Source organism: Macaca nemestrina, chromosome 17, assembly GCF_043159975.1.
Source record: "Macaca nemestrina isolate mMacNem1 chromosome 17, mMacNem.hap1, whole genome shotgun sequence".
NCBI lineage: Eukaryota > Metazoa > Chordata > Mammalia > Primates > Cercopithecidae > Macaca > Macaca nemestrina.
Window position 1 is genome coordinate 60789583 of NC_092141.1, and position 26179 is coordinate 60815761.

At 38.4% G+C, this 26179-nt stretch overlaps 1 protein-coding gene across 6 annotated transcripts in view; it reads left to right on the top strand.

Moving 5' to 3' along the window:
* The window catches only part of LOC105472310 (src kinase associated phosphoprotein 1), a 320592-nt gene that overhangs the window by 21966 nt on the left and 272447 nt on the right, over window positions 1–26179 (top strand). For all 6 annotated transcript variants that reach the window (XR_011615785.1, XR_981519.3, XM_071083013.1 and 3 more), the window contains exon 2: window positions 13178–13283. Coding sequence is in view for 4 of the 6 variants with exons in the window: in XM_071083013.1 (XP_070939114.1) it covers window positions 13178–13283 (106 nt within the window). In the remaining 2 variants the exon portion in view is untranslated. The remainder of the gene's footprint in view (window positions 1–13177; window positions 13284–26179) is intronic.

The window sequence follows — 26179 nt, forward strand, 5'->3', positions numbered from 1 at the left end:
TTGACTTATTAGTATTTTATATAGGATTGTCTCTCTACTAACCTTAAACTGATTGCTTTCTGTGCTTTTAGAACTAGGATTATGCTAGCTTTTACCAAATATTTGAACTTTTCCTCTTTTTATATGCTCTGGGATACTTTATACAGAATGAGAATTATTTATTACTCAAAGGTTTGAAAGACATGTATAAAACTATCTAAACTTGAAATTAATAAATAAAAAACATTTTGGCAACTTTCTTTCCCCCTGCTTATTAGCTTATTCAGAATTCAGGTTTTTCATTTCTCAATTTAGTTTTAGAAATTTATATTTTTCTCAGCAACTTTTCATTGAGATTTTCAAATTTATTTGCCTGGTATTTTATTTTGTTTACATGGCACTTTATTTTTCACAATAGCTTTTTAAAGGGATAAAATGATTCTCGTTATCACAAGTACAAAGAAAAAAAGTAAAAGAACTTGAACTCTTACCACTTTTGTAAAGTATTTCATGATCTTTCTAAAAATTTTATTTGTTTTTGCTCCTTTTCATTCTGCCTAATTTTTGTATATTTGTGCTTTCTCTCCTTTTTTCTTGATTGCATTTACTAATGGTTTATCATTTACTGGATTTCCCCCATCTCTGAAAAATTCCAGCTGTTACACTTACACTTATGTAACATTTATATGTTCCTCCCCTGCCTTTTTTTTTTTTTTTTTTTTTTTTTTTTTTGAGACAAAGTCTCACTCTATTGCCCATGCTGGAGTGCAGTGACACGATCTCAGCTCACTGAAGCCTTCATCTCCTGGGCTCAAGCAATCATCCTACCTCAGCCTCCAAAGTAGCTGGGACTACAGACATGCGCCACCATGCCTGGCTAATTTTTGTATTTTTCTGTGGAGTTTCATCATGTTGCCCAGGCTGGTCTCGAATCCCTGGGTTCAAGCAATTTACCCGACTGGACCTCCCAAAGTGTTGGGATTATAGGCGTGAGCCACTGCACCTGGCCTTTCCCCCCATTTTTAAGGCTTATGATTTTTACCCACTAAGTTGTACAATGGAACTCTTAAAAAAATAAAACCTTATGTGAAATCCTGGCATATAAAAGCCAAGCACTTGTGATTACATCAAAGGGGAGTGAGGAGAAGGGAATTTCCCACTTTGTCTTTCTTATCAGAGGCTTGTGAATCTAGAGAGCACTGTTAGAAACCATTGTTCTGATACACTAATTTCTGTTTTTATCTTTATTGTTTCCTTCCTCCTTTTTCCCATAGACTTGTTTTATTGCTCTGTTCTAACTTCTCGAGTTTGGTGTTTATTGCATTTACTTTCGTTCTTTCTTATTTAACATTGAAAATATTTAAATCTACGAATTTGTCACTCCATGATGCTGGTCATATCTTATAACATGTTATATAGACTGTTTTCTCCTAAGTGGTAATTATAATTTTTTAGTTTCTCTTTGACTCATAATATATGTAGGAGTATGTGTTTTTAATGTTTAAGTGTAGAGAGGTTTGTTTACTCTTTTTGATATCAAATTCTGGTTTTATTTCATTGTGGTAATAAAATAAGATCTTTCTAGGCCAAACACGGTGGCTCATGCCTGCAGCACTTTAGGAGCTGAGGCAGGAGGATCTCTTGAGCCCAGGAGTTCGAGACTAGCCTGGGCAACATGGCGAAACCCTATCTCTACAAAAAATTTTTAAAAATTGGCCAGGCACAGTGCTCACACCTGTAATCCCAGCACTTTGGGAGGCAGAGGCGGGAGGATCACTTGAGGTCAGGAGTTTGAGACCAGTCAGACTAACATGGTAAAACCTCATCTCTACTAAAAATGCAAAAATTAGCCAGGCGTGGTGGCGGGCACCTCTAATCCCAGCTACTTGGGAGGCTGAGGCAAGAGAATCGCTTGAACCTGGGAGGTGGAGGTTGCAGTGAGCCGAGATTGCGCCACTGCACTCCAGCCTGGGTGACGTAAGTTAGACTCTGTCTCTAAATAAATAAATAAATAAGGGGGACGTGAGCCTGTAGTCCCGGCTACTTGGGAGGCTGAGGTGGGTGAATCACTTGAGCCTGGGAGGTTGAGTCTGCAGTGAGCCGTGATTGTGCCACTGCACTCCTGCTTGGGTGACAAGGCAAGACCCTGTCTCAAAAAAAGAAGAAAACAAAATCTTTCTAATTTATAATTGTTAAGAAATTATTGATATTTCCTGTAATTCAGTGTTTAATCAATATTTATAAATTTTCCATAGTAGTTTGTAAAGTTTGTATTCTGCTTTTTTTGTTTGTTTGTTTTTTTGAGATGGAGTCTCACTCTGTTGCCAGACTGGAGTGCAGTGGCACGATCTCACCTCACTGCAACCTCTGCCTCTCGGGTTCAAGCGATTCTCCTGCCTCAGCCTCCCATGTACCTGGGACTACAGGCGTGTGCCACCATGCCCAGCTAATTTTTGTATTTTTAGTAGAGAGGTAGTTCCACCATGTTTTAGTAGAGAGGGAGTTTCACCATGTAGAGAGGGAATTCTATCATCTTTCCTATTAATTATATTATTGGAATCCTTTATATCTGCACTGATCATCGTAGTAGCCATTCTCTATCTGTGGCCATTGAGGATTTGAAATGTAACTAGTCTGAACCGAGATATAAGTGTAAAAGGCACACTCGGGGCCAGGCACGGTGGCTCACACCTGTAATCCCAGCATTTTGGGAAGCCAAGATAGGCGGATCACCTGAGGTTAGGAGTTCGAGACCAGCCTGGTCAACATGGTGAAATCCCATCTCCACTAAAAATACAAACATTAGCCAGGCATGGTGGCAGGTGCCTATAATCCCAGCTACTCAGGAGGCTGACTGGAGAATCACTTGAACCCAGGAGGCAGAGTTTGCAGTGAGCTGAGATAGTGCCATTGCACTCCAGTCTGGGTGACAAGAGTGAAACTGTGTCTCAAAAAAAAAAGAAAGAAAGAAAAGCAAACGCACACTGTGTTTTGAAGATGTAATGCCAAAAAGGTAAAATAGCCCAGGAATAATTTTTATATTGGTTACATATTGAAATAGTATTTTTGGTTAAATAAAAAATAAATACCATTAAAATTAATTTCATCCCTCTTTTTAGTACTTTCTAAATGAGGCTACTAGAAAATTTAAAATGAAATGTTTTAAATTCTGTTTCTTCCATTCTGTTTCTGTTGGACAGCACTCCAAATCATTATTTATTTTTGTCTACTTCGTCTGTCCAAGACTAGCAGTAGCATTAAAATAGTTTTTTTTTTAAAATAATTTCTGCCTCTCTCACAGTTTTCATTGTATATATTTTAGTGTGCTAGTTAGCACATAACAGGTCATATATATTGTGGATTATATTTTACATCAAATGAAATTACCATCTTTGGCCTTTTAAAAATAGTTTCTTTAATTCTATTTTGATATGAATTATTGCCATTCTTGCTTTTAAAAAATCATTTTGCCTGGGATGTTTTGTACACCTCTCTTCTTTTATTTTCAGCTGCATTTGTTTTGGGTATCTTTTAAATAGTAATTAAACTTGTTTAATTTTTTGATACAGTACAAAAATTTTTGCTTTTAATACGGAAGTCTAACTTTTCACAATTGTCATCTTATTTTATGAGTTCCACTTTTATGCTATTTTGCTTCTCTCTTTTCTATATTTTATTATATTGAATATTTTTAAAACCTTTAATTATACTTTTATTACATTTACACTTTGAAAAATCGTAGTTAAACCCATTATCTTTAATTATCACTGTCAAGGATGAAGTAGTATCCAATGACCCTATGTAAATGTATAATTTAGTATATATTTTCCTCTCTATTCATTTTCTAACTGGGAATTAGACTATTTTTACATTTTTTACATTGTCTCACCATAAGACATTTTGTTTTGGTTTTGTTTTTATAGAGTTTTACTCTTCTTGTCCAGGCTGGAGTGCAATGGCATGATCTTAGCTCACCGCAACCTCTGCCTCCTGGGTTCCAACAATTCTCCTGCCTCAGCCTCTGGAGTAGCTGGGATTACAGGCATGTGCCACTACGCCTGGCTAATTTTGTATTTTTAGTAGAGATGGGGTTTCTCCATGTTGGTCAGTCTGGTCTCGAACTCCCAACCTCAGGTGATCCACCCGCCTCGGCCACCCAAAGTGCTGGGATTACAGGTGTGAGCCACCGTGCCCAGCCAATAATTATTTTTGATATTAATATTTTTATAAAGTTTAAACCATATAGACCACAGTGATTGCATTTTTTTGTTTGTTGGTTGGTTTTTTTTTTTTTTTTCTGAGACAAAGAGTCTTACTCTGTTGCCCAGGCTGGAGTGCACTGGCGTGATCTCAGCTCACTGCAATCTCCGCCTCCCAGGTTCAAGGGATTCTCCTGCCTCAGCCTCCCAAGTAGCTAGGATTACAGGTGCCCGTCATAATGCCCGTCTAATTTTTTTATATTTTCAGTAGAGATGGGTTTTTGCCATGTTGGCCAGGCTCATCTCAAACTCCTGACCTCAAGTAGTCTGCCCGCCTCAGCCTTCCAAAGTGATGGGATTACAGGCATTACCCACCGCGCCTGACTTGTTTTGCAGTTTGACATTTATCACCACCTCTTTCTCTTTGTGGATCAGAATATATACTTGAGAAGATTTTCTCCTTCTATATAGCCAAACCAACATATTTAGAATTCTATGTTTAGAATTCTTAGAGCACACCATTTTTCCTTTAAAACTTTGTACACATCTCATCTTCTGATGCTCATTTTGTAGCAAGGCCATTTTGATTTTGTTGTTCTTGTTGCTGTCATTCTGTAGGTGTCTTATTTTTTCTCTCTGGGTGCTTGAGAGATGTTTTCACTTTCCTTGAAATTTTGAAAGCTCAAAAGGATGTGTGTAGGTGTTGTCATTTATACACACACACACACACAGATACATATATATACACATATATTTTTTTAACGACGATTTTCAAAGTGTAAATATAATAAAAGTAGAATTAAAGGTTTTAAAAATATTCAATATAGTATTTTGAGAGAGAGTCTTGCACTGTCGCCCAACTGGAGTGCAGTGGGTTAATCATAGCTCTCTGCAACCTCGAACTCTTGGACTCAATGCATTCTCCTGTCTCAGCCTCCTGAGTAGCTACAGGTATGCACCACCATGTCCAGCTAATTTAATACTTTTTTTTTTTTTTGTAGACACAGGGTCTTGCTTTTTGCCCAGGCTTGTCTTGAACTCCTGGGCGCAAGCAATTCTCCTACCTTGGCTTCCCAAAATGCTGAGATTACAGATATTTATTTATATTTTTAAACAGCTTAATTGAGATGTAATTCACATACTATACAACTCACACATTTAAAGCACACAACTCAATGGTTTCTAGTATGTTTGCAGAATTGTGTAACTATCACCACAATAAATTTTAGAACATTTTCATTACACCAAAAGAAAACCTGAACCTCTTAGCCTTCACTCTCCGATCCCTCTCCCTTTCTTTCTTTATCTACTTTCTGTCTCTGTAGATCTGCCTATTCTATATATTTCATGTAAATGGAATCATACGATACGTGGTCCTTTGTAACTGGCTCCTTTCACTTAGCATAATGATTTTAAAGATTCATCCATGTTGTAGCACATATCAGCATTTCATGTCCTTTTATTGCTGAATAATATTCCATTGTATGCTACATTTTATTTATCCATTCATCAATTAATGGACATTTGGGTTGTTTCTACTTTTTAGCTTTTAAGAATAATGCTGCTTTGCCAGGCGTGGTGGCTCATGCCTGTAATCCCAGCAATTTGGGAAGCTGAGGCGGGAAGCTTGCTTGAGTCTATGAGTTCAAGACCAGCCTGGGCGATGTGATGAAACCCCATCTCTTTAAAAAGTCAGGAAACAATAGGTGCTGGAGAGGATGTGGAGAAATAGGAACACTTTTACACTGTTGGTGGGATTGTAAACTAGTTCAACCATTATGGAAAACAGTATGGTGATTCCTCAAGGATCTAGAACTAGATGTACCATATGACCCAGCCATCCCATTACTGGGGATATACCCAAAGGATTATAAATCATGCTGCTATAAAGACACATGCACATGTATGTTTATTGCAGCACTATTCACAATAGCAAAGACTTGGAATCAACCCAAATGTCCATCAGTGACAGACTGGATTAAGAAAATGTGGCACATATACACCATGGAATACTATGCAGCCATAAAAAAGGATGAGTTTGTGTCCTTTGTAGGGACATGGATGCAGCTGGAAACCATCATTCTTAGCAAACTATCACAAGAACAGAAAACCAAACACCGCATGTTCTCACTTATAGGTGGGAACTGAACAATGAGATCACTTGGACTCGGGAAGGGGAACATCACACACCGGGGCCTATCATGGGGAGAGGGGAGTGGGGAGGGATTGCATTGGGAGTTATACCTGATGTAAATGATCAGTTGATGGGTGCTGACGAGTTGATGGATGCAGCACACCAACATGCCACAAGTATACATATGTAACAAACCTGCACGTTATGCACATGTACCCTAGAACTTAAAGTATTATAATAATAATAAATTAAAAAAAAAAAAAGAAACCCCATCTCTACTAAAAATACAAAAATTAATCCAGAATGGTGGCATGCACCTGTAGTCCCAGCTACTTAGGGGGCTTAGGCACGAGAATCACTTGAACCCAGGAGGCAGAAGTTGCAGTGAGCTGAGATCGAACCACTGCCCTCCAGCCTGGGCAATAGAGCGAGACTCTGTCTGAAAGAAAGAAAGAAAGAAAGAAAGAAAGAAAGAAAGAAAGAGAGAGAGAGAGAGAGAGAGAGAGAGAGAGAGAGAGAGAGAGAGAGAGAGAGAGAGAGAGAAGAAAGAAAGAAAGAAAGAAAGAAAGAAAGAAAGAAAGAAAGAAAGAAAGAAAGAAAGAAAGAAAGAAAGAAAGAAAGAAAGAAAGAAAGAAAGAAAGAAAGAAAGAAAGTAAAGGCTGGGCACGGTGGCTCAAGCCTGTAATCCCAGTACTTTGGGAGGCCGAGATGGGCGGATCACGAGGTCAGGAGATCGAGACCATCCCGGCTAACGTGGTGAAACCCCGTCTCTACTAAAAAAAATACAAAAAACTAGCCGGGCAAGGTGGCGGGCGCCTGTAGTCCCAGTTAGTTGGGAGGCTGAGGCAGGAGAATGGCGTAAACCCGGGAGGCGGAGCTTGCAGTGAGCTGAGGTCTGGCCACTGCACTCCAGCCTGGGCTACAGAGCGAGACTCCGTCTCAAAAAAACAAAAAGAAAGAAAGAAAGAATAATGCTGCTAGGAACATTTGTGTACAAGTTTTTGTGTGAGCACCTGTTTTTGTTTCTCTTGGATATATTCCTAGTAATATAATTGCTGGATCCTATGATAATTCTCTGTTTAGCCTTTTGAGGAACTGCTAGATTATTTTTGGGAGTGACTGCACCGTTTTACACTCCTACTAGCAATGTATAAGGTTTCCAATTTTTCTACATTTTCAACAACATTCATTGTTGTTGTTTTTTTGCCTGTAACCATTCTAGTGGGTGTGAAGTGATATTTCATGGTTTTGATTTGCATTTCCCTGATGGCTAGTGATATTAAACAAATTTTAATGTGCTTATTGGTCATTTGTGTATCTTCTTTAGAGACATGTCTATTCAGTTCCTTTTCTCATTTTTCAGTTGGGCTATTTGTCTTATTATTATTGAAATATAAGAGTTTTAATATATTTTACATACAAGTCTTTCATCAGCTATATGATTTGCAAAAAGTTTCTCTCATTCTGTGGGTTATCTTTTTGCTTTCTTGTTGGCCTTCTTTGAAGCACGATAGCTTTTAAGTTTGATGATGCCCTGTTTGTCTATTTTTTTATTTGGTTGCTTTTTTTTTTTTTTTTTTTTTGGTGTCATGTCTAAGAAAACATTACCCAATCCAAGGACACAAAGAGTTACTCCTGTCTTTTTCTAAGAGTTTCATAGTTTTAGCTCTTATATTTAGGACTTTGATCCATTTTTAGTTAATTTTTTTATATGGTGTGAGGTAGGAATCCAACTTTATTCTTTTGCATGTGTATACTCAGTTGTCTCAGCACCATTTGTTGAAAAAACAACTTTTTCAACATTTAATTGTCTTGGCCCTCTTGCAAAAATTGACCATAAGTGTGAGGGTTGGATTTCCAATTCTATTCCTTTGAACTTTGTCTCTATCCTTATGCCAGTACCATATTTTTGTAATTGCTGTAGTTTTGAAGTCAGAAAGTGTGAGTCCTCCAATTTTGTCTTTCTTTTTCTTTTCTTTTTACTTTTCTTCTTTCTTTCTTTCTTTCTTTCTTTCTCTTTCTTTCTTTCTTTCTTTCTTTCTGTCTCTCTCTCTCTCTCTCTTTTTCTTTCTTTCTTTTCTTTTTTTCTTTCTTGACAGAGTCTTGCTCTGTTGCCCAGGTTGGAGTGCAGTGGCACGATCTTGGCTCTCTGCAACCTCTGCCTCACAGGTCCAAACAATTATTCTGCCTCAGCCTCCCAAGTGGCTGGGATTACAGGCACCAGCCACCACACTCAGCTAATTTTTGTATTTTTAGTAGAGATGAGGTTTCTCCATGTTGACCAGGCTGGTCTGGAACTCCTGACCTCAGGTGATCCACCCACCTCAGCCTCCTAAGTGCAGGTATTACAAGTGTGAGCCACCATGCCCGGCCATTGTCTTTCTTTTTCAAAATTGTTTGAGCCATTCTGGATTCCTTACATTTCCGAGTTAATTTTAGGATTAGCTTTTCAATTTCTGCAAAAAAAGCCAGCTGGGATTTTGATAGGGGTTACATAAAAGCTTTAGATCAGTTTGGGGAGTATTGCCATTTTAACGATATTGTCTTCTGATCATGAACATAGAGTATGTTCTATTTATTTTACCTGTACTTAATTCTTAATTCTTTTACCTGCTTTATTTCTTTTTTAAATTTTTTAATTTTTTTTTTTTTATTTTTGAGATAAGGTCTTGCTCTGTCACCCAGCCTGGAGTACAGTGATGTGATCTCAGCTCACTGCAGCCTCAACCTCCCTGGGCTCAAGTGATCCTCCCACCTTAGCTTCCTGAGTAGCTGGGACCACAGATGAGCACCACCATGCCTGCCTAATTTTTGTATTTTTTGTAGAGGCGGGGTTTCATCATGTTGACCAACTCCTGGGCTCAAATGATCTGCCCGCCTTGGCCTCCCAAAGTGCTGGGAATAATCCCAAGCATGGACCACTATGCCCATCCTACATGCTATCTTTTTTTTTTTTTTTTTTTTTTTTTTTTTTGAGAGGAAGTCTCGCTCTGTCGCCCAGGCTGAAGTGCAGTGGCGCGATCTCAGCTCACTGCAAGCTCCGCCTCCCGGGTTTATGCCATTCTCCTGCCTCAGCCTCCCGACTAGCTGGGACTACAGGCGCCCGCCACCTTGCCCGGCGAGTTTTTTTTTTTTTTTTTTTTTTTTTTTTGTATATTTTAGTAGAGACAGGGTTTCACCGTGTTAGCCAGGATGGTCTCGATCTCCTGACCTCGTGATCCGCCCGTCTTGGCCTCCCAAAGTACTGGGATTACAGGCTTGAGCCACCGCGCCCGGCCCTACATGCTCTCTTAAATGGAATTTTATTAATGTCCTTTTTGTTTGCTCATTGCCACTATATAGAAATACAGTTGATTGGCTGGGCGAGGTGGCTCACACCTGTAATCCCAGCTCTTTGGGAGGCTGAGGCAGGTGGATCACCTGAGGTCAGGAGTTTGAGACCAACCTACCTAACGAGGAGAAACCCTGTCTCTACTAAAAATACAAAAATTAGCCAGGTGTGGTGTTGCGTGCCTGTAGTCCCAGCTACTCAGAGGCTGAGGCAGGAGAATAGCTTGAACCCAGGAGCCAGAGGTTGCAGTGAGCGGAGATTGCGCCACTGCACTCCAGCCTGGGAGGCAGAGTGAGACTCCATCTCAAAAAAAAAAAAAGAAAAGAAAAGAAAAAAGAAATAGTTAATTTTTGTACATTGATCTTACATCCTGCAAACTTGCTGAACTCGGTTATTACTTTTAATAGTTTATTAATAGATTCCTTAGGGTGTTCCATATACAAGATGTCATCTGCAAATAGAGATAGTTTTATTTCTTCCTTTCCAGTTTGAATGCTTTTTATTTCATTTTCTTGCTTAATTGTCCTGGCTGGCATCACCTGTACAATGTTCAGTATAAGTGGTGAGAACAGACATCCTTATCTCATTCCTGATCTAAGGAACATAGAGAAAGTATTCAGTCTTCGACCATTTATTTTCTTTTACAATTTTTTTTTTTTTTGAGACAGAGTCTTGTTCTGTCACCCAGGCTGGAGTGGCGCAGTCATGGCTCACTGCAGCCTCAACCTTCCAGGCTCAAGTGATCCTCCCACTTGAGCCTCTTGAGTAGCTAGGACTACAGGCATGCACCAGCCAATTTTTTTTTTAATTTATTTTTTGTAGAGAGGGGATCTCTCGATATCATCTAGGCTAGTCTCAAAACTCCTGCCCTTAGGTTATCCTCTTGCCTCAGCCTCCCAGAAGGTTGGGATTACAGGCATGAGCCACCATGCCTGGCCAGGCTTTAATCATTAAGTACAATGTTAGCTGTGGGTTTGTGTTAATGCTTTTTATTTATTAGTTTGAGGAAGCTTCCTTCTATTCCTAGTTTGTCGAGAATTTTTATCTCGAAGGGCTGTTGAATTTTGTTGATGCTTCTTCTGTGTCTAGTGAGATGATCATGTGGTTTTTTTCCTTTATTTTATTGTTATGATATATTACATAAATTGAATCTTAGATGCCATTTATTTTTGCCTTTTAATTCAGCTTCCCATTTCCTCTTTCGTTAGCATTCAAAGGACCCTAGTGGAACCCATTAAATCACATATGCAATAGATACAATGCAGAACTTGGATGCTGATGGTGGTCCTTTGTGAAATATTCAATTTCCAGGGCTTTGTATCTTGTCAAAAGTCCTAGAGATGGCTGTTTAGGATTTTTTGTTTGGTGTTTTTTTGTTTGTTTGTTTTTGTTTTTGTTTTTTGAGACGGAGTCTTTCTCTGTCGCCAGGCTAGAGTGTAGTGGTGCAGTCTCAGCTCACTGCAACCTCCAACTCCCTGGTTCAAGTGATTCTCCTGCCTCAGCCTCACAAGTATCTGGGTCTACAGGGGTGTGCCACTATGCCCAGCTAATTTTTGTATTTTTAGAGAGAGGGGGGTTTCACCATGTTGGCCAGGATGGTCTCAATCTCCTGACCTCATGATCTGCCTGCCTTGGCCTCCCAAAGTGCTGAGATTACAGGCGTGAGCCATCGCGCCTGGCCTAGTGTTGTTAAATGATGTGAATATAAAACAAATTTTTAGGTGTATTTATCCAACTATATAAATTCATAGCAATATTTTGATAGTATATATCGGGGTCCCCAACCTTTTTGGCACCAGGGACTGGTTTCGTGGAAGACAATTTTTCCATGGACCAGGGGTCGGGGGATGGTTTGGGGATAATTAAAGAGCATTAGATTTATTGTGCACTTTATTTCTATTATTATTACATTGTAATATATAATGAAAAAATTATACAACTCAGCCTAATGTAGAATCGGTGGGAGCCTTGAGCTTGTTTTTCTGCAACTAGATGGTCCCATCTGAGAGTGACAGGAATCAGTGACAGATCGTGAGGCATTAGATTCTCATAAGGAGCACAAAACGTAGATCCCTCACATACACAGTTCACAATAGGGTTTGTGCTCCTATAAGGATCTAATGCTGCCACTGAACTGACAGGAGATGGAGCTCAGGTGGTAATGGAAGTGATGGGGACCAGCTGTAAATACAGCTGAAGCTTCACTTGCTTACCTGCTGCTCACCTCCTACCATGTGGCCCTTTATTTAGAATTTCATAATTATCAGATCACTGAGGAAATAAGGTTCCTCTATGTGGCCTAGGGGTTGGGGACCCCTGATATATATGATACAGTTTCATATTACAGGCACAATTTTTGGAGGTGGAAAATTTTAATTATATTATTTATATGCTTTTGGGGGATGACAAACCTTTTGTGCAGAATAAAATGTGTAGCTAGTATTTCTGGCAGTTGTAATCACTATCAGTGTATTTTGTCTTTGAAAATTTGTAGACCCCCCCCCAATTTCTTCCTTCAACATATCATGATTTGTTTCATATTATGAATTTCCATCATGTCCCTATTTTATAATGTATGTTCACATTAATTGCAGTTCCCGTCTCTTGAAGACGTTTTTCTTTCCCATGTGGGTTCCTTCACTTGGTTGTATTGTCATTTTCATTGATGATGCATCTGCTAATTAATGTTTCTTTGAATGCCTGCCCTTTTGTTTTTGATTTTTGCAGTTCAGCTCTATTTTTTATTTCGGCTCTATTCATTGGTATTTTTTTGTAGCTTCTATTGGCCTGTGACCTTCTGTGACTTATTTATAATATTTACATATTTATGAAATTGACAGTCCAGGCCGGGTGCGGTGGCTCACCCCTGTAATCCCGGCACTTTGGGAGGCCGAGGCAGGCGGATTGTCTGAGCTCGGGAGTTCAAAACCAGCCTGGACAACATGATGAAAACCCATCTCTACTAAAATACCAAAAATTAGCTGGGTGTGGCGGCGTGCGCCTGTAGTCCCAGCTACTCAGGAGGCTGAGGCAGGAGAATCGCTTGAACTCGGCGGGTGAAGGTTGCAGTGAGCCGAGATGACGCCACTGTACTCCAACCTGGGCAACAGAGTGAGACTCCATCTCCAAACAAAAAAAGAAAGAAATTTACAGTCCATCCTCTGCCATTAGTGATAATTAATATGTAAATGTTTACTTAAAATGATTTAGAAAATAGTTATTTCTTATGGCTAATATAGGTGATAGTTTTCTAAATTCATAGCAAGGTCTTGGATTATTAAAACATGTCACCTACAGGTATATATAAAATTTTAGTTATTTATTCTGGTAACATATACAAAATATAAATTTTACCATCTTAACTATTATAAAGTATACAGTTCTGTGGCATTAAGCACATTCACATTGTGCCACAACTGTAAAGTTTTTAAAAAGAAAACAATACCCATTTCTCAATCCTTCTGATTTTCCTTTCTCCCATAGTACATCCCATAGTACATTTTTTCTGTTTTATCAACTTTCCTTTTCTTTTAGATGCTGAAGAGTTTCTGGCAGAAGGTTTGCGGAATGAGAACCTCAGCGCTGTTGCAAGGGATCACAGAGACCATATTCTACGGGGCTTTCAGCAAATCAAAGCCAGGTTTGTATAAACTGGTTCCATTAATCTTCTTCATAAGCTTTAAAACAATTTATAATCAGTAAAATAAAGTCACAAGGTAAGACATACATATCATACCTATCATAGTTCTTTATACTTGACAGAAACTTAATAAATATTTGCTGAATTGAATTGGAGGCAGGCAAGCATAGTTAGTGTAGTTTACCAAAATAAAAATGTTTTGATAATTATGTGTGTATCTTGAGGTAATTATTCTGCTTTTAGCTTTGGATTTTTATGTTAGCCTTCATTGACCACTTTTGCATTTAACTAAAAAATGGTGAAAGATAAACATTTATGCATGTCCAAATTATTAATGAGAAAGTGTTAGGCAGTATGAGATAATGTTCATTATGATTTTTGGTACTGATTTTACTTCCACATCTCCTTCCCTCATAGAAAACTTAAATGAGGCCAGGCGCGGTGGCTCAAGCCTGTAATCCCAGCACTTTGGGAGGCCGAGACGGGTGGATCACGAGGTCAGGAGATCGAGACCATCCTGGCTAACACAGTGAAACCCCGTTTCTACTAAAAAATACAAAAAAACTAGCCGGGCGAGGTGGCGGGCGCCTGTAGTCCCAGCTACTCGGGAGGCTGAGGCAGGAGAATGGCCTGAACCCGGGAGGCGGAGCTTGCAGTGAGCTGAGATCCGGCCACTGCACTCCAGCAAGGGGGACAGAGTGAGACTCCGTCTCAAAAAAAAAAAAAAAAAAAAGAAAGAAAACTTAAATGAAACTTATCAAGTCAATTCTTTGACCATATTGGGATGTTTTATTCCTGGACTGGGTTAAAATATGTTCATTTTTTAAAAATAAGAAGCCCTGACCTAATTTGTGCATTTTAGAATGTGAGCATCTGTCAGATGCAAACACTTGCTTGGGGGAGGAAAAAATAAAAATTTTCCTTTATAATATATTTTCTGACCACCTATTGCTTGAAATGGGTAACTGAATGAGAGCAAGGGATAAGTGAGTGTTCCTTTAGCTTTTTCAAACCTGGTGGCAATGTGATTCAGAATGTTTAAACTGAATATTCTTAGCACAGGAAGAGCATCTGCAGGGTTATGGTTGAGATTTAATTTGTGTGGCTGACCGTTCTTAGTATCTACTCTAAAAACCTCATTGAAACTCCGTAGAAACAGAGAATTTTATCCTTCGGAAGGGCACAGCCAGAATCTATTCCGTTCAGGAATGTGAGAGAACCTCATGAGATGCCCTGCTGGATCTTAATCGATCTTTCCTGCTGGCTAATTAAGCATCACTTTTACTCAGCAACTGGGGACTGTGTAATTATCAGCCTGGGTTGCCCTGAATAATTGAAACAAACAGAATGCAGAAGATGGGAGTTTTTTGCAAAAGTGGGAATATCTATAATTTTTGGTAGGTTGAAAGAGTGTTTAAAACAAAGTTCTCCATAATGTTATTTTATTAATAGATAAGTTTAGGCTTAGTTATGTACCTGGAGACTTAGTAAATTATAGAATTTTTTTAATTTCACAAGTTTGCCTTTGTGTTTTATGATTACTCTAAGGGTGGCATGTGGAATAAAGATGGAATTATTTTAAATTTGGAGAGGAATGACCTAAATATAATGGTGTATCTGGTGATTCTATTGGTATAAATCTTTGATAAGGAATGCAAAAACACTTTTACTGCAGCTGTAGGTACAAATATACAACGAGGAGAAATTCTTTCCTGTATTTTTACCACAGCATTGAGAAAGGACTAAATTTCAACCTTAATTTGGTAATAAAAGGCAATTTATGTTAACTCATTACTGTCAGCTGAATATTATTATACTTCTTAATCCTCTTTTAAAATATATACACACATGCACACACATGCATGAACACACACAGAAGCTGAATTTGTCATGGGGTAGAGTCAGTTTCTTGTTCTCAAATTCTTGTTCTCAAAGAACTTTCTGTGTGGTTTGTGGGGTAGACATTCAGGAAATAATCAGCAGGAGCTTTAGGAAATATCTGCATTGTTGATGGGAGCTTTCTGTTCATTGACTTGTTGCAAGAAAGATGACACTTTATTTAGAATTTCATAATTTTCAGATCACTGAGGAAATGAGGAGCCAGAAATTAGATACTGTACAAGAAAATGGAAAAATGAGGCTTTCCTTTGGCAAGCTGTTTGAAATTGCCTTACATCCACCCATTCAATCATCACTCTGTTAATGTAACCCTTGTTTTCCTGAATCCTCTTCTTCAGCCATATCACCTCTATTCTGCCATTTATGGCTGCCACATTTACTTATGTTGTGTGGCAGTTATATGTCCCCCAAAAAGCTTGGCATGAAAAGAAATTTAGAAGTCATCAAACTTAAGAGTTAAACGTGTATGGCAGGCTAAATGCAGTGGCTTACCCCTATAATCCCAGTACTTTGGGAGGCTGAAGCCAGAAGATCCCTTGAGGCCAGGAGTTTGAGACCAGCCTGGGCAATATAACAAAACTCTATCTCTACAAAAAATAAAGTTAGCCAGGTGTGGTGGTGTATGCCTGTGGTCCCAGCCATTTGGGAGGCTGAGGTAGGAGGATCACTTGAGCCCAGCAGGTTGAGGCTGCAGTGGGCCATGATCATGCCACTGCACTTCAGCCTGGGCAACTGAGTGAGACCTTGTCTCAAAAAAAAAAAAAAAAAAAAGTAAAAATTAAGCATATGGCAAATACATGAACCATACGGTAACACAAAAATAATTAAAATTAATGAAGGTCATTTAAAAGATTTTATTTTTAGTCTTTTTTTGTTTGTTTTTCCTTTTTTTTTTTTTTTGAGACAGAGTCTCACTCTGTGGCCAAGGCTGGAGTGCAGTGGCACAATCACAGTTTGCTACAGCCTCGACCTCCTGGGCTCAAGCGATCCCCCGACCTCAGTCTCCTAAGTAGCTGCACACCACCATGCCTGGCTAATTTTTTACTTTTTGTTGCCCAGGCTGATCTGGAACTCTTGGACTTAAGCAGTTCTCCTGTCTTGACCTCCCAAAATGCTGAGATTACAGGCCTGAGTCTCTGTGCCTGGCCTATTTTTAGTCAGATTAAAACAATAATATTTTAGGAGTTTGGTAAATTTGGGGAGGTGGTAACCTATCTAAAACTATAAATTTAGCACTTCAAGGCTTATTTGGAAGGTAGATAAATCTCTAGCAAGATAATCTGGAAAAGCCACTACTAGATAAATGTGAATTATATATTTACATATACACACATATGTATTTTACAACTTCCCACTCTCTTTGTTTCCTTGCTTCCTTTAATTCTTTCCTCAACATGTATTGCTCTAGAAACAAAAGGGTGGAGAGAAATAAAAATAGCACTGCCTTTGATTCTTGGTAAACTTTAGGGGCTTAGCTCTTACTTTTATGGCTGGCTTGGAATTCACTGGTATTTGCCATGGTTGTGGACTTGCTGTAAATGGATGCATCTGACTCCATCACAGCTGTTATAATGTGTTTTTTGCTATTTTCTGTTGTCTAGAGTGAATGACCACAGGAAAAGACAGTTGTGTCAAGAATCATGAGTGTTCTCCAAGTGCTCATCTGTTTTTCAGTACAAATCACTTTAGCTATTCTGTTTTTAGACTTAGAAACAAAAAATAGCTATCTTTTTTAGACTTAGAAACAAAAAATAAAATCCTATCTATATTTACATACTTTTGTTTTTTTTTTGCTTGAAAGTGTCACCAATGAAAGCTAATATTTTCCATGTAACACAAAATAAAAACGGATAGCAATTTCTGTGATTCCAAGGAAATGAAGCCCTGTTGTGGTATTGATGTCCTAAGCTGTGATTTTCATTGCTGTTCTTAAAAACTAAACAGCTTTCACATTCCAAGTCCAAGTTTTCATTGAGCCCTTTGGAGAATGGCTAGGATAAAAGCCAGGCAAAGGCACTTCCTGCTTTATTACAGTGGTCACTGCAGGATTAGCACCAGATGTGAGACACCTGGAATGAAGCAGTCGTGATCTACGCTCAGACACTTGATGGCATTCTAATGCATTGGGAGAAACAGTAGAGCATTTTTTAAATGCTTGATTCAGTGGAGGCCATCTGACAGCAAGAATACGTTGAGAGTGGGGGAAGTGATAAAGAAAATATAATTTTTGTTTTGTTTTTTTTTTTTGAGACCAAGTCTCTGTTGCCCAGGCTAGAGTGCAGTGGTGTGATCTTGGCTCATTGCAACCTCCGCCTCCCAGGTTCAGGCGATTCTCATGCCTCAGCCTCCCGAGTAGCTGGGATTACAGGCATGAGCCGCCACGCCTGGCTAAATTTTTTTGTATTTTTAGTAGAGACGGGGTTTCACCATGTTGGCCAGGCTGGTCTCTCCTGACCTCAGGTGATCCACTCACCGTGGCCTCCCAAAGTGCTGGGATTACAGGAGTGAGCCACCATGCCCAGCCGAAAATAGAATATTTTTATTATTGAGATATGGCTTATTTCTCTCTTGATGGCCCTTTTTGGATAACTAGTCATTTATGCTCCCTGTTGGAAGTGAAGGACAGAGTCAATGGAAGCAAACTTGGAGTATTGTTTCCTTCTGTGAAACTTAGTAATGCTAAAGGAGTTCCAAAAAGAGACCAGGAGATTTATATCATATTGAGATGGAAGGAAATAAAGAAATACCTTTTGTGTGACAGGGTTCTGGCACCAAACTCAGGACATTTAAAGTACAGGCTGAAAGAATATCTTGAACACGTCTCATTGTGGGTGGCTAACCTATAGCTCTGTGTGAAACGTGATATACTAGTAAAATCTCATAAAAATAATTCTGACGTTCTTTGGGAATTTCATGTTTTCTTTTCACCTTAACATGGATTTAGCTTTAAAGCAAGATTTAGCTTAAGAATGTATAATTCTGATATTTTTGTATTCTAGCAAGAAAGACAGGGAGTTAGCCTGATAAAACTCTTGGGAGCAAGAGTTTTGAAGTAGTATACTATAAATATAATCACCATTGATTATATAGAGAGTTTTACTTTTCTTAAATGTTAATTATTGAGCTTAAAAACCCCTAAAACAAAACACATTCAAATGAAGTATACTTATCAAAAGAACTAATGTATAATGTGCTATTAGTACATTTATGTTATTCACAAGTTTCAAGATTTGCTCATAACATCTTTTTCTATTCTTTAATTTTGCTACTTGTACTGGAGCTTCAGTGCAAATGCAGAAAAAAAAAAAGTAGGAGGTACTTGCATGATCCGTCTAAGTTTAAATAGCTCTGAAAAGGCTCAAAAGTCATAGCAATAATTTGACCACATCTGGAAAGTTAATAACTCATTGCTTCCTTTTTCAGTCCTATCCCTCCCTCCCATCCTTAAAGGAAGAAAAAAAAAAAAACCCACAACAACTTCAACACTATTTCTCAACTCATCAGTTATATCAGACAAATTTTTGTTTGGTTCTCTGTTATTCAGTGGATGAATGTTGAGATTTCACAATTGAGTTAAAGAGTTTTTTGAATCTACTTCTCTAGGAATGAGAGGTTATATTTATTGCTCTTTTAATCTGGAATGCCCTACAGGTGAGAATGATAGAATATTACTTGCTATTGATCTCTTGGCTTAACTTTTAAGACCTGGAAAGAAAGATCGTCTTATGTGTTTTTTATGGCAAGTCTCTGTCCTTTCAAAATAGCTTCGAAATGTGTAACTCTCCTTATAATTTTATCATAATGATTATTTTGTTTGTTTTTTCGTATGTGAGGCTATCTGGAAGTAGAACAAATTTTCTTAAATAACATTTTTTTAATGTAATAATGACCATAGGCCTTGGTGGTTCAGAATAAACCATACCTTAGATATTTTCATTATATATCTTTAAGATTTTAGATTGAGTTCAGAAAAATGTTTTTGTTGTTGTTGTTGTTGTTTGTTAGTTTGTTTTTTGTTTTTTTGAGACAGAGTCTCACTCTGTCACCCAGACTGGAGTGCAGTGGCATGATCTTGGCTCACTGCAACCTCCACAGGTTCAAGCAATTCTTATGCCTCAGCCACCCAAGTAGCTGGGACTAAAGGCGCACACCACCATACTGGACTAATTTTTGTATTTTTAGTAAAGACGGGATTTTGCCATGTTGGCCAGGCTGATCTTGAACTCCTGGCCTCAAGCGATCTGCCCACCTTGTCCTCCCAAAGTGCTGGGATTACAGGCATGAGCCATAGCACCTAGGAAAATGTATTTTTAATAGAGTTTTTAGATCATTTGCAAAAGTAGATCATGTGTAATTCTTCCCAGTACTGAGCTCCTCATACAGAATAACATGTTCCATCAGGAGTGAAAAGGAGTTATGGATTGTGAGCTAGAACACAGGCAAGTAACTGAACTTGCACCCTTCCAGTCTGACTAACCCAATAGAATAATAAGCTGAGCCATACTCTTTAACTGTAGAGTTAGGTCACTGAAATTTGCTTTACTCCTGATAGAATTTTAGCCATCGTTATCACCTGGGCACATTCCTATTAGCTACTCAATATGGATTTGTCTTGGTTTCAGAAAATCCTGTGTCATTTTTTTTTAATACATGAAGCCTCACTGTCTGTAGATGGACTTAATTCATACATTGTGTAAAAAGATCATCTGTATGAAATTACTGCCTTCATTTTTATCACCGTTTGCTTTGGCTTTGATTTTAAGTCTCGTTTGATCTGGAGCTAGCCTTTTGTCCCAGAGCTATGCTATTTTCTCTGTTTAAGGAAAGCCAATGAAAAATACCTCTCTGTATTTATCTGTTTGTGGATTCCAGGAACCTGTGGCTTGGGACCTTATTGATGGTGTTTTTCTCTAATTTGCATGTTTTCTCTTGTTTCTGATATAGACCCATGCAGTATCCACTTTCTGCGTTACAGGGAAACTGGAACAGAGGGGAGGGAAATCCAAGAGCACTGGGCCAACTGTCAGGAGCCAAGCTCTTTGTTCTGATGTTACTTCTATAACACTGAGTCACTTGAAGATTCCCCTAATGATAATCTTATGTTTTATTTCTATGTTGCTTACCCAAAATGTTGTTTGGAATTATTTTTTTAAATAAATGCTACAAAAATGCACACATTACCAACCAAACTATAAAACTTCTGTTTGATTTCTTTTATGGTACCCCCATGACTTTTTAAAAAATTTGGAGTATGATGCAGGAAATTTCATTTCTTGGGATTTTATTTCATGATTCTGTTGAAAATGAGTTGAGCATAAAGTGAGTTTTTATAATCACACCATGTGAATCATTTCTTCTTTGGATTCTGGATCTTCTCTCCTACTGTGTAGCCTCATCTAGTCTCCCTGAAGTGCAGTGTTAGCAGGGTTGATAATGAAATGCAGTCCTGCTTATCACACTCAGCAAAGGGCTCAGAGAAGATGGGAAAAAAATCAATCCCACAGGAACTTCTTGAGTGCTAGACATCCATATTTAGCCCCCAAGCATTTAAAATGGAAATGAGATATCTTAGGGTTTTAGTTTTTGATTTACACAAGATGTCATTGCCTCCTTGGCAATAGGAATATTTTAGAGACCAACTGCTGACCTGTTTGGGAAGATCTCAGCCTATCGCCCCAGGTGTGACGTAGTTTCTTCATATTTCTTTCAAAACTCTCAGCAGTGCTTTGCAGTAGCTTTGATTCTTCGGGCTTCAAAGGGTGTCCCTTCCAGGGCCAATCTTAGGAAAGAAAAAAAAATTAGTGTAGGGGAACAAACAGCTCATAAAATAAGTGCTATCCCTGTGGCAGCTCTTACTTAGACAATTAATAGAGAGTTTACAAACCAGTAGTACTACAGCATGGCAAAGCCAAGAAAATTCCAATTTGATGCTGGTGCTTTGTTGTTACAAAATCGCCATTTGTAGTGAACCATTCTTAAATTGTCCAGCTTCTAGTAGTTTTTATCACAGTGTGGTTTATATAAGATATATTATAGTTAAATGCTCAAACTCAAAGCTGCCTCTTGAGTTTGTGAGCCTTGTTGAGGTTCTTATTATAATTTACAGAAACATTTATGCCCACATAATCTCCAATTAGCTATTTCTCCAAGTTATATTAGTGAGTGACTCTCATTTGTAGATTCTTCCATAACCACAAGGCCCATACAGTTTGGTAATTTAGACCTTCTATCATGTTTACCAAGTGCCTTTGTTCTTTTGTTGATGAGAAAACTGATATATGAGAAATTACTCAAAGTAATAGAATTTGTTTAAATATTAGGATTTAGAATTTAGAATTTTATTTAGCCAAGCCATTAAAAAAAATGAAGTGGCATCTTTCAAAGATTATTGATTTAAAAAAACTGTAAACAAATATTGAAGTCTAGTTAATTATATGCATGTTGAATTGTTTGGGGATGGAGTGTACTAATTTGAGCAGTTTGTTTTGGAATGTATAAAAAATAATATGGATGGATGAATATATGACAAAGCAAATAAAATGTTAATCACAGAATATATCCACTAGATTGTGGGTGTACATGAATGTTGTTTCAACTTTTGTGCAGAGTTGAAAATTTTCATAATATAATGGTTTTTTATTGTTGTTTGTTTGGTGTGTTTGTTTGTTTGTTTCCTGAGTTGGGGTCTCACTCTGTCACCCAGGCTGGAGTGCAGTGGCATGATCTCGGCTCACTGCAACCTCCGCCTCCTGGGTTCAAGCGATTCTCCTGCCTCAGCTTCCCGAGTAGCTGGGATTACAGGCGCGTGCCACCACACCCGGCTATTTTTTGTATCTTTAGTAGAGACAGGGTTTCACCATGTTGGCCAGGCTGGTCTCAAACTCCTGACCTCATGATTTGCCCACCTCGGCATCCCAGAGTGCTGGGATTACAGGTGTGAGCCACCATGCCCGGCCCCATAATATAATGTTATAAAAAATATTTGACTGGTTTGACTTTGCATTTCAGAAACCATGGATTTTATTCACTCTGGCTTCAGAAAATCATACGCTTCTTCCATATGGGATATGGTTTTTAAGGATAATTTTCTAGGAATAGTCTTATTATTTCTGGGTAATACTGAACTAGGGGATAATCCTCCAGTTTGTTATTTCTGACATAAGTAACAGGAAGTAGCTAACTTTTGTACTTCTTTAAAACTCCTAAACCAGCAATTATTAAGAGCTAAAATTCAATTCAAACATTCTACCTGGGATATCCTGAAATTTTGATTTTTTTTAAAAAAAAGGAAAGGTAATTTCTGACTTTTTTCATAAATTTGATAAAAGGAAAGCTAATATGAGATTGGTAGTCCAGTAGGAAATGGAACTCAATTTTATAATTTAAAAATCATTTTATGATATTAAAAATGACAGAGGTTAGAAACAAAGCTCTTATTCTTTTATTGAACTAGAATTGAAAGTGGCAGAAAATCATTTTGGCCCCAGTGCAGTAAATGTTATCACTAAAACATGTTCAGGGGATATTAGGATAGTCTCTCAAGCACCAGAGACAAAAGTTCACAAAGCAAGAACTGATTTTTCTGTCCTTATCTTGAAATTATTAAATTTACAGGAGACATGAAGGTGTCTTAGTTCTAAGAGGACTGGAGATGAAGTACGTGTTGAAAGCGATAATATTTCCATTCTGGAGAGGTGAGATGGAGAGAAGAGATGGTGGCATGGGTGTCTCAGCAGTGACAGGCACGGTGGAGGGAAGAGAGTGCACAGGGATAGGAGGGTTCATGAACCAACACAGAGCTGAGAAATTCAAGACCAGAGAAAATTATACTCGTGCAGTATTGTGAGCTGATGATGAAAATGGTGAGGAAGCAAGTGATACTATTCTTTAAAATAATTGTGTGAAGATTATATTTAACAGGGAGATGAAACTGGAGCTGTCAGCAGCTACTGTATCTTGCAAATCTTGTAGGAGAGAAATTTTAAGTCCATTTGGGAAACACCCATCATTTTTGAGTGTGCAGTGTGATTATGCTTCAGAATTTTGTGTAAATGGAGCAGGTTGGTAGGCATATGTTTGCTGATCCTAAAATGATTAAAATTCAGAATAAGTAAGACTCTTGTGAAATTGAGTTTTCAGGTTCCAGCCAGTGTTCTATGCTGCCATATGGCATAACTAGAATTAATTGCTGTTCTCAGTCTCTTATTCTTCTATTGAATATTTAGGTGTCCTGTTTGAAATATTAGTGGTTCCACAGAAGTATTTAATCACAAGAGATAGATGTTTGGCATGTTCATGAAAGCAGTGTATGTAGCTAATAGTTGCTTAGAAGAAAAAGCCCCTCATGAGGTTTTCTAGCTTCTCTGCTTCTGCCTCCACCCCCTAACTTGTTTTAATTAGAAAAATGGATACTGGATAGGATGGTTAGCAAGGAAAGGAGGAAAGATTATCAGGACTTTATAGGGGAGACAAGAAAAGATCAGACATGAAATTGCTTTTGCTGGTCTTTAGGTCCTTGGTACTCTAAGTATCAACATGGAACAGCAACTACAGCATCACCTGGAAACTTGTGAGCAATGCAAACTCTCAGGCTCCATTGAATGAGACCTACTTAATCATAATCTGCATTTTAATACTACCCTAAGTTTATTTGTACAGTATGAATATTAACATTTGAGAAGCACTGTTTTCACACATCAGATTCATTTTAAATTCAGTTTCTCAGAACTTAGAATACATATTTCTGGAGATCGTAAGCTTCTTGAAGGTATGAATGGTCTTACAGTCACCAAAAAAAAAAAAAAAAAAAAAAAGAAGATCTAGCATGGTGCTGGCATGTTGCATGAGTTCAATGATGTGAGTAAAATGAATGGTGAAAAACTGTTATAAATGTGTTTTTAGGTCCTAGACTAGACCTGAGAACAGCAAGAGACCCTCTTTATTAGGAAACTTACTATTTAGTAGCCAACCCTACATATTCTTTCTTGGAAATAAGGATGCTTTCTTTTTACTGAGTGTTAGTAGATACAGAGCCAAGGCATCCATCTCTTCAAGTGTCTCCTCTAATAACATATCTCTAATGTTCTAACTGGAACTGTGACAAAAGGTTACAGGGCTACTGACCATGTATTGGAGTTCTAACACAGTGTGGATGCCAGGCATTCCAGCTGTCTTTGAGACCTATTGCCAGCCCTCTACCTTTGGTCAGCAGCATCCCTATTCAGCTTTGTACTTCCTTGTCTCTACCATTTCTCCTCTTTCTTGAAGACCTCTTTTCTAACTCTTTCCTCTGTGTTCCCTAGAATCTATGTCCTGTTATAACCAAACCCCATAATATCCTCCACCTCTTTTCTCTATCCTAAAGGATGATTCTCCGACAGGAACCTGTTTGCTTGCAGCCTTCTTAAATAGTTTGCTCATTTTCCCAAAGTGCTGTTGGCATTCTTCAAGCTCTCTGCTGCTACTTCTGGACTTTCACTATTCAATCTTGCTTCAGACCTCTCCCCTTTTAAGGTTTGTCTTTGTGGCTTTACAGTACCCTGTCCTTTTGTCATCTTTTGAGTTCAGAGTACTTCCACACAATATTTGAGGACTGAAGCATTGGCTCATAGTTGTTATCTTCACTCCATTCTTGACATAGAGACTTCCTCTTTCTTAAATTTAGCTTTTCCTTCTTCAGTATGTCTCTCCAATCATTATATAAATATGCTCAAATTTCTCCTAATATTAATAAAAACGTTGTGTCGTACACAGCGATTCCTCTTTAGCTACTGTCTTTGCATCTATTTTTTTTTTTTTTTTTTTTTTTTTTTTTTGCAGGCAAACTTCTTGAAATAGAAGCCTAGACTAGCTATTTCTGGCTTCCTGGTCTCTAGTCACTTCCCAGTCACTCTTCAGTCCCCTTTAATCTGGCTTCTGCTCCTATTGAGCTACTCTCTCCAATGTACCAATGTCTCCAATTGCCACAGCCAGGTGGTACTGTTAAGTCGTTGTCTTATTTGGTCTTTCTGTAGCATTTGACACTGTTGATCACGTCCTTTTTCTCATAAATGTGAAAAACTCTCCATTGATTCTCATGAATTCTCCTGGTTTTCTTCTTCCTTGTGTTTATGCTCTTTTTTAGGCCCTTGAGCTCATTTTTCTACCTTGCCCTCTTTGCTCTTGTTCCTCAGGGTTTTCTCTTTCCTCACCACATTCTCCTTAGGAGGCAGTTACATGCATGTCCATAGTTCCACAGCTTCCCCGGTGCATGGGAGACTCCCAATTCTGTAGCTCAGCTGCAGTTCTCCCTCCAAGGCACCAGACAGCATATTGCATACCTCCTTCTGGGTGTCTCAAAGATACCTCAAACTTCACAAAGCTGGGCATACCCTGCTGGATGCCTACTCAGCAGCCACCATCCCTTCTTCCTTGACAACAGAATCGTGATCTGTAAGCCATTCTCTTTTGCCAGTGCTTGATCTAGAGTTTACATAAAATATCATTATGGCCAAATAAATGTAAGAAGACTTCTGATAGATTCTCACAGGATAGTCTTATAGTTGGGAGATAGTAATACACTGAAATGCAGTAGGACATTACTGTGCTCTAAGGTGTTAGAGCAGAAATATGGGAAGAGCCTGGCTCCTTCATGTCATTCTTGGGCCCTGCACAACTCTGGAATCTCCTGTCTTCAGACTTTTTGTTTTGTGGGAAAAATTAACTTCCACTTGCTTAGGCCCTTGTCAGTCAGGTTTTCTGTTACTTGTGGCCAGAAGAATCCTAACTGCTTGAATGTCCAGAACTGAACTCATTATCTTATATTCTTCTCACCCCTGAAGTCTACCTCTGCTTTCTCTAGGCCAAGGCTCCCAAGGCAAAATCCTGGGAGTCATTCCTGATTGGTCCCCCTTCACTCCCCAAACCATCAACAAGGCCTGTTGATTCTTCATTCTAAATGTCCTCCCCTTTCTCTTCCCTTTGTCACTAGCTAAACTTTAGTCTTCATAAAATTGTAC